Genomic DNA, 8,712 nt, shown 5'->3' on the forward strand with positions numbered 1-8,712 from the left:
TTCCCCGCTGACCCACACCCTCATGCCCCAAACCAGACGGAACACGAAAAGGAGCTTGAAGAACTTTGATTATGAAAAAGAGATGTACAGAGGAAGATGGGGGGAACCAGCTCCAAAACGGTAGCAGAGGGAGCCTAGACCCCAGCCATAGATAGCAGCAAGGGGAGGCCCCCAGGCCCCACCACACAGGTGCTCCAACTGAAGCCCTTTCCACTGAGACCTTAAATAATTTAGATAGCAGGGAGGGGGGTTAGGGTGGCAGGGTTGCTCCGGTGTCCTCAGGAGTGTGTGAGAGCCAAGGTGGAGGGCAGGGGTGAGCCATACAGGCCCAGCCTCCGGAGTTCAGGCGCCTCGGGGCTGCTGCAGGGCAGTGAGGTATTTGAGAGCAGCAGCCCCGTAGCGACGGGACAAGTCCTGGTGGAACTCATCCTTGAGGGCCTGGAGGCAGTCACGGTAGGTGGGGCTAGAGCGGAAGCGAGAGATGTCAAGGCTTGGGGCATGTGGCAGGTGGATGGTGAAGGCCTCTGGCAGCACCAGGAGCTCGTATTCCTGCAGGGGTAGAGGCAGAGGGACATTCATTGCCTGGGCTGGGGGGAGGATTGCAGCTCGGCGGGGTGGGGGCAGGTTTATTTGGTAGCCCCTAATAGCCAAAGTAAGGGTCAAGGGCAGATTGTAGTTCTACACAGAGGTGAAATTTCTAACAGTCCTGCCTAACGGAGCAGTGTGCCATGCTGAGGTGTAGTGAGCTCTCTGGCCCTGGAGGTATTCAAATGGAAACTGGAGGTAGCAAGGCATGTCCTCACCTGTGCATCCAGCTCCACGATGTGGGCCACTTTGTTCCAACCGAAGCCCACGAATCGGGGGTCATAGCGGGGACAATCACGAGGCACCACCACGTAGGGCTCGTAGTCAGCTGCCCACTGCACACGGTATGGGGTCCGAGCTTGCCGCCAGCGGACATAGTCTGTGGCCGCGTGACCCCGGGGCCACTCGTGGAACCTGTGGTACAGGATGGGGCAGGGTGCCCAGCTAAGGCGGGGAGCTCGGTGAGCGGGCGGGGGCCGCGTGGGGAGCGGAGCAGCGGCCTCCCCTACCTGAAGGTATAGAGAGCGCCGGAGTCCAGCAGGGCCAGCAGTTCGGCCTTGGAACTGGGGAAGCTGAAGCGGTAGTGGAGGGTCTCGAACGCTGGCACCACCAGAGCCGCTTTCTGCTCGCTGCCCAGCTGCAGCTGCTCGATGGAGGCCCTGAGCGGGGAGCACCCATCAACAGGGGAGAAGAGGGGAGTCGACTCCCCAGGCCAGGGGCCCTCACAGACACAGTGGGGCGTCTGCGGGGAGCAGGGCTCCCTCCCTGCGGCAGCCCAGAGAACCGACATGGGCGCCCCCCGCCCCAATACAAACCCATCTTACAGAGGAAACCGAGGCCCTGGAAGGCGCAGCCACACGCTTGCGAGGGTCCTGGGGTGCCCACCCCCGGCCTCAGGCACCCAGAGGCCGTCCCTCCCCGCCCTCCTCAGGCCCACCTGAGGTAGTCGTAGAGGGAGAAGGCAGGCAGGAAGTCGATGTCGCTGAGGAAGACGTAAGGCGTGAGGGCCTGGGCCAAGGCCACGTTTCGCAGCTGGTTGACGGGGTAGAGGGGGCCCTCACGGTACACCACGTGGTAGGCCACGTCCTGCCGGGCGGAGAGCACTGCCGAGGCCTCGACGAACCGCAGGAACTGCTGGGCCTCTGCGTCTGTGAGGTACAAGGCCAGGCTCATGGGGCCCGGCCAGTGCCTGCACAGGGCTTCTAGCATCTGCAGCCTGGGGCGAGGGGGGTGGTCAGCCCAAGGCCAGCTGGAATACCTCCCCGGGGTCCTGCCATAGACACCCTTCCGGTGACTTCCTGCGCACCTGCCACAGGCTTTTTATAGGGTCTTACTGAATCCTCCCACGTACCCCCCCGGGTGGGCCCTTTCTCATGGAACAAATAAGAACACCAAAGGCCAGAGACCTCAAGACTTGCCCGTGGTCCCAGGGCTACGGACGGGCAGTTCCAGGCACCTGCGAGATTCCCCAAACCCAAGCCCTTAACCGCAGCCAGTGTCTCCACATTCTGGAAGTCCTCAAGCATGAGGCAGCGTGAGCTCTTCCTTCCGCCCACTGAAACCATCCTCTTGGAGATTCCCGGTCCCAGCCCTGCCTCACTCCCTGCCGCCGTCCTCGGCCCTCTCACCGGTCCATAGAGAGCTGGGCCACCAGGGTGACGTCGTGAGGCCGGCCGGGCGGCGGCACGTGGGGCAGGAAGGTGACGTGCACGCGGTGTACCATGAGCTGCTGCTGCCGGAACTCGAAGCAGGCATCTTCCTCGTCCAGGTGTGCCAGGGCCTGCTGCAACTGGGGGGAAGGGGGGGTGTCCCAGGGACATGAGTCCCCAGACAAGGCCCGGGCCCACCAAAGCAGTGGGGGGAGCGTCCCCGGAGCCAAGGGTAGGCGGCTCCCTCCCACCTGCTTGGCCCCAGACGGCGGCGGGCTGGGGCACCCGAAGAGCTCCCTCCGCAGCAGGTTCCCATCATACTCCAGGAAAGTCAGGTAGAGGTTGCGGAAGTAGGCCACGTGCTTGTTCTTCACACGCAGCTTCTTTGGTGAGTTCCAGTGGATCACCTGGGACCCAGGAGGGTGTTGTTCAGGGGATGGGAGCAGGGAACAAGAGCCCCCCACTCAGCAGCCCCCACCCCACTCACCTTGAGATCAGCTGCCTCCGAGTAGCAGCGCTCGGCCAGCGTGTGGTCTGACAGCTGAACGTTCCAGACGCAGGGCAGGGGCTGCACCAACCCCGGGTGCTCCTTGATAACGGCATTGAAGATATCCTGGGCAGAGACAGCTGTCGTGCCTCGGCCCAGAGCCTGCTCCCTGCCCGCCCCCCCCCCCAACCCGGGGCAAAGGCTGCCCCTGACCTGGTCCGCCAGCGAGGTGGAGGGCAGGGTGAGGAGCTCCTGCCCGGCTGTCAGCTTCCACATCTGCTCCCAGCCAGCCTGCCGGAGCCGGTCCAGCCACAGGAGGATCACACCTACCCAGGGGAAGGGGCGTCATACTCACCTGGGCTAACCCTGCTCCTGGGGTCAGGGGTCATGAAGCTGTCTTTTGAATGTTTACTCTTTGACTTAGTGGCATTTTCTGACTGTTCAGACAGGAGCGTGGACCAGTTTGGCCAATGATCACTCCTCTTGGGGGTGAAGGAGGACACTGCACAGCTTACAGAGCACCTCCACAGGCATCTTCTCACACTCAGTGACCCCGGGACTGGCAACGTCATCCCCATTTAATGGATGAGAAAACAGAGGCCCAGGTGGACCAAGTGGCTTGGCCAAAGTCATTCAGCACAAATAGCCAAGGCTGGAACTGTTTCTGGCTCTTCTCCTGGTGTTCTTTCGACAGCACTATTCTTCTGGGGGTGGGGTGGGGGCTCCTAGCATTCTGTGCCCTGCCCAGTCCCTGGGGCCTGAGGACCAGTGGCCACCCCTCCTGCCTCCCCCAACCACTGGCCCACCTGTGTTAAATCCCCGGCCCAAGGCAGGCCAGGGCCTGTGGTTCCTCCAGAGGTTGCCCAGGTACCAGTCGCTCTGGTTCTCCACAAGACCGATCACCTGCTCGTCTGGGGAGGGAGGGCACGAGGGAGCTGCCTGAGGCCCCCACTGGACCTCGGATCAGCACTAGGCCACAGCGGGGCCTGGACAGGCCAGGGAGGGGGACTGGCTGGGGCTGGGTCCCAGGTCGTCTCTCACCAGAAAAGTGAGCAAAGAGTGCCCAGAGCTCTGCAATATCAGAGGCGAAGGTAACGTCGGTGTCCAGGACAATGACACGGGCCAGGTCAGGGGGCAGGACACCAGGCAGCACTAGCTTCATTAGCCCGTACAGGCCAGAGTAGTGCTTGTTGGGAATCCAGGAGATCTGGGGCTGTAGGGTGGGGAGGACAGGGCATGAACCTGGCAGAGAAGGGCCCATGAGTGCCAGAACCTGCTCAGGGTGACACGGGGAAGAAGGCATAGGCCCAGGGAGGCTGAGGGATTGGTGCTTCTGTAGGTGTGATGAGACTGGGGGTCCCAGGCAGCTCTAGCCTCTCTGCCACGCCCCCACCCCATGCCCTGCGAGGAAGGAAAGAGCTGGGCACCGCCAGAAAGAGGTGCAAAAGGGCCAGGGCTCCTGCCTTGAGCTCCTCCGCGTCATAGAAGCTGACCCGGACTGCGGGCACCATCCACGTGTGGAAGAGCATCTCCAGAATGTTCCTGGCCGTGGCATCAGTCACCAGATGGAAGTGCAGTGGATTTTTCCTTTGGGAAGGACAGGTGAGGAAAGCCGCTAGGCCCAAGAAGGAGAAACAGGGGACAAGACCCTCTGGAGGGACTCAGAAGTCGAAGCACCAACTTTGACAAAGAGCTTTTCTGTACCGGGACCTTCAAGGGAGGAAGGGACACTGTCCCTGTGGGGCAGATGGGGTAACTGGAGCTCCCATATGTTCCCCGAGGCTTTGTTCCCTTCCCCACTCCTGACTCCCCGCCCTCTCCCTGACACCTGGTTATACCTGTAGAAGAGCACAGATTTCACCAGGGTGACGAGGTCTCGGCTGGAGTTATGTCCCGCACACACGACGGCCACGTGCAAGAGCTGGGGAGGGGACGTGCAGGTGGGCAGCGGCCCCTCCCCCGCCAGCCGCTAAGACCTAGGACTGGGCAGGCCGGGCCGCGGGCAGCGAAGCCCCGCCCCGCAACAGAGCTAAGGAAGAGGCGGGGGCGTGCGGAGCAGGGGTCCAGCCCTATTTCACAGATGGAGAAACTGAGGCCGGGAGCGGGGGAGGCGTCCCCCACCAGCGGTCAGTCCGGAGCCACCTGGCGGAGCGTCGCCAGGTGCAGGGATTCCCACGGGGGCCCGGGGGCCCGGCGGGGGGGCGCCCCCGAGATTCCCGCCGCCAGGGGCCGCGCGCACCCACCTCGCACTTGGGCAGCGGCGGCCGCGGCGGGACGCAGTCGGAGCGGCTGTGCCCCCCGCGGTGCGCAGGCGGGTCCCCGTCGACGGCAGCGGCGCCCCGCGGCCGCCCGCCCGGGGAGACACACGGCGTCGGCGCGCAGGGGACGGAGCCCGGGTCCCTCCGCGCGCCGCCTGGGCCGCCGCACTCGCACTTCCCGTCTCGGCCAAACTGGAAGAATCCGACCAGGAGCAGCAGGAGCAGCAGCAGCAGCAGCAGCAGCGCGGCGGCCCCCAGCGCCCGGGCGCGCCCTCGGGGCAGCATGGTCGCGGGCGGGGGCTCAGGGCGGGGCGCGACCCCGGGCCGGGGGCTCCATCGCTGTCCCTGTGGATCGCGGGCGGAGGTTGGAGGCTCAGCCTGGGGCGGCGGGCCCGACGGCCGCCCCGTCCTCCCTCTCGCCCTGAGTCGCCGCCGCACCTGCTCCAGGGGCTCGGGGACGCCGACGACCCGCTTCCAGAAGCCGGCCGGGGTGCAGGGCCCGGGTGGAGGCGCAGGCCAGCCCCGTCCGAGCAGGAGCCAGCCCCGCCCCCAACCTGGGTTCAGGTTTCACCTCCGCTCGGCTGAGCCCAAAGGGGCGGGGACCCCCCCGGGGGTCCAGCCCCTGCTCCGGCATCCGAAGGTCCACCCCTGAACTCCCGCAATCCCGGGAGGTACCCGGAGAACCCCCCCGGATGCCTGGAGGGAGCGGGGGCAGCCACCCGGGAAGGCCCAGTCCCCGCCACCTGCCCCGAGCCCATCCCCCTCTTCCCAGCTCTGAGGCCCCATCTCCTCCCCTCAACCTCCCACCGGGGGAGGGGCCCGTGACCCCGGCCCGGGATCAAAGGGACGGCCCGGGCTAAGGAGGAAGGAGTGGAATGCGCGGCCTCGGGGGTCAGGGACACCTGCTCCGGGCCCTGGAGGCGGGGCACCTGGAGCTCCCGGCCGCTCCGCCCCGTGCGTTTCTGGCCGGCGGGCCTGGCGGCGCGGCCGGGACAAAGCCGCCTTGCGAAGGTCGTCTCCTGCCCCCCCCCGAGCTGGCCTGGGGCCTCACCGACGCGGGAACCAGAACCCCCCACCCTTGCCTGGACCTGCGCATCGTGCCTGGTGCCGGGGCTGTATTTCTAACCGTGCCCCACCTCGCACCCCACAGCAGGCCGCAGCCTGGCCTCGGCGCTGGAGGGAGAGGTGGGCGCTCTGGCCCGGAACAACGACAGTCACGGTTGACCGAGCACACACTGAGCCAGGCCCGGAGCTGAGCTTTGAGAAGCCTCAAGTCTCAGTCCCCTCCCAAGAAGGGACCTGTTAGAACACCCACCCCTTCCCCCAGGCCCCTTCCCTGAAGGCAAAGTGTCCAGTTGCTCTTCTGGAAAGCCTTCCTGGGCCTGGACTTGCCCTGGATGTTCCTTCTGCCTGGATTCTTCCAGAATCTCACAAGGCCAGCTCCTCCTTCCATATCTCTTGGTTTATTTTATTCCTAGCAGTCCTCTGAAGTCCACCTTGTGGACTTGTGTGTAGCAGGTCTCCCTCTCGGGAAGGCTGCTCATGGGACTGGAGCCTTGTCCATCTTGCGCTGCCCTAGGCCCCAGAGCCCCCCCAGGGTCCAGCAGCACCAAGCGGGAAGTATGTGCTGCAAGTGGCCGAGTCGCAAGAGGTCTCTCGGTGACCCGGGTCCCTTTAGCCCAACTTCACCTATAAAAAGTGAGGGCCAGGGGCGCCTGGGTGGCTCGGTCGGTGTCTACTTGCAGCTCAGATCGGGATCTCAGGGTCCCGGGATGGGGGGACGGAGCCCTTCGTCCAGCTCCCTGCCCAGCAGGGACTCTGCTTCTCCCTCTCCCTCTGCTGCTCCCCCTGCTTGTGCTCTCAATCTCTCTCTCAAATAAAGAAAATCTTTTAAAAATTTTTTTGTAAAAAGCGAGGGTCTGAGAGACCCTAACCCCCAAAGCAGCTGTGGGAAGCAGTCCAGCATGAGACCCCTCAAGCCTCCTCCTCCAAGATGCCGGGATGCCTTTCTCAGGGAGATGGGGGTTTCCAGGAAGGTCCAGTTTTGGAGGCCAGGGGTAGTGGTTGCCATGGAGACCAATGGTGGCTCCCTGAACATCTGGGAATTAAGAGGAGATGAGGGGATGCAGGGGCCCTCCTGGCCTCTGGAGCTTTGAGCTTCCAGCCCCCTTGACCCTCACCTCTAGCCTGGAGCTGGAGTGGGGGGTGGGAATGATTACCTCCCCAAGACTCTCAACAGAGACGGGGGACGGGGGTGGTGTAAGGAAGGTGAGGAAGAGGGTAGAGACAGGAGCCGGGGGATCCCTGGGTGGCGCAGCGGTTTGGCGCCTGCCTTTGGCCCAGGGCGCGATCCTGGAGACCCGGGATCGAATCCCACGTCAGGCTCCCGGTGCATGGAGCCTGCTTCTCCCTCTGCCTCTCTCTCTCTCTCTCTCTCTCTCTCTGTGTGACTATCATAAATAAATAAATAAAAAATATTAAAAAAAAAAAGGAATAGAGACAGGAGCTGGGGGGGGGGGGCGGGCCACAGAACTTGCTGTAGCTACTCACAATGCCGGCCCCACCCCTGGCTTAACCTTACCACTCAGGGGCAGTTCCCTGCTGAGATGCTTGGTGTAGGTCCTCCAGAGGTTATTCTGGAGCAGGGGGAGTGGGAGACAGGTGTGGGCACATGAAAGGGTGCTGGTCTTCTAGGACGGAGACCTGGTTTGACCCAGCTTTGTCCAGGACTTTGCTGTGTGACTTGAGCCCAGTCAGGCCCCCTCTCTGGGTCTCTGGGTCTCAGTTCCCTCATCCCGGCTGGTCTAGCTCTCTTCTTCTGTGGCTCAGGGCGGACTGAAGGAGGGAAGTTCTGGCCCAACTTGCCCAGAGGCCGTTCTAGCCCAGCCAGGTGATCAATTCCAGGCAGGGACCCGGCAGGGAGGGGCTGCCCTGGGTGCCTCCTGCACACACGGCCACTCTTTGTTTCTGGGACCTAATCAGGCCTGAGATCTGGGGAGGAAATTCAGGCAGCTGTGCTGCTGCCAAACTGGCTGGGCCCGTGCTCCCCTCCCAGTCCTGAAGGGAAGAGGAGAAACAGATGCTAGTGCTCCTCATTCTGTGTGTGTGTGGGGGGGGGGGTGCTGCTGCTCTGTCCTACACACATTTTCTCCCCAGAACCATGGGACCATCAGCCCTGGGAATGTCAAAGAAACCTCATACTCCCAGTCCTCACTCTCTCCATTGCTGCAGAGGCTGCAGAATGAAGGACTGGAGGAGTGCCCCCTGGTGAGGTTTGGGAACATGTTCATTAAGATGGGGTACAGGGCAGCCCGGGTGGCTCGGCTGTTTAGCGCCGCCTTCAGCCCAAGGCCTGATCCTGGAGACCCGGAATCGAGTCCCACGTCGGGCTCCCTGCATGGAGCCTACTTCTCCCTCTGCCTGTGTCTCCGCCTCTCTCTCGCCTTGTGTCTCTCATGAATAAATAAATAAAATCTTTAAAAAAAAAAAAAGATGGTGGGGGTATAAGGAGGAAAGGAGAAAGCCTCACATGGAATGTGCTGAGTCCTGGTCTTTAACCCCAGCTGCTAACTCGACTCAGGACCAAGTAGCCTCAATGTGTCACTGCCCTTGCTGGGCTGTGGGCAGTAGGAGAGAGGGCACTGCTGTGGGAGACACACATTGTGGTCCACTTGGCCAGTGCCATGCTATGTGACCTGGGACAAGTCCTTTCAACTACTTGGGCCTCTTATTC

The 8,712-nt window shown here is 63.1% G+C and overlaps 1 protein-coding gene across 3 annotated transcripts; it reads right to left on the bottom strand.

Moving 5' to 3' along the window:
• Nucleotides 1–51: 51 nt before the first annotated feature.
• On the bottom strand, nt 52–5,858 carry LARGE2 (LARGE xylosyl- and glucuronyltransferase 2). 3 transcript variants are annotated; one of them, XM_038563458.1, is made up of 14 exons: nt 5,418–5,858; nt 4,965–5,324; nt 4,560–4,642; nt 4,185–4,308; nt 3,763–3,934; nt 3,528–3,632; nt 2,935–3,047; nt 2,722–2,847; nt 2,486–2,641; nt 2,214–2,374; nt 1,523–1,801; nt 1,095–1,244; nt 804–999; nt 52–549 (listed from the first exon to the last, which is right to left on the bottom strand). In XM_038563458.1, the coding sequence occupies exons 2-14, from the start codon at nt 5,262–5,264 to the stop codon at nt 343–345; spliced, it is 2,172 nt and encodes a 723-aa protein (XP_038419386.1). In that variant the 5' UTR covers nt 5,265–5,324; nt 5,418–5,858; the 3' UTR covers nt 52–342. The 3 variants fall into 3 exon arrangements, with proteins under 3 accessions (XP_038419386.1, XP_038419388.1, XP_038419389.1); XM_038563460.1 differs by lacking the exons at nt 4,965–5,324; nt 5,418–5,858 and having other exon boundaries at nt 2,214–2,368; nt 4,560–4,764; XM_038563461.1 differs by lacking the exons at nt 4,965–5,324; nt 5,418–5,858 and having other exon boundaries at nt 4,215–4,308; nt 4,560–4,753.
• Nucleotides 5,859–8,712: the final 2,854 nt, after the last annotated feature.

This window comes from Canis lupus, chromosome 18 (genome assembly GCF_011100685.1).
Source record: "Canis lupus familiaris isolate Mischka breed German Shepherd chromosome 18, alternate assembly UU_Cfam_GSD_1.0, whole genome shotgun sequence".
In the NCBI taxonomy this organism is placed as follows: Eukaryota; Metazoa; Chordata; class Mammalia; order Carnivora; family Canidae; genus Canis; species Canis lupus.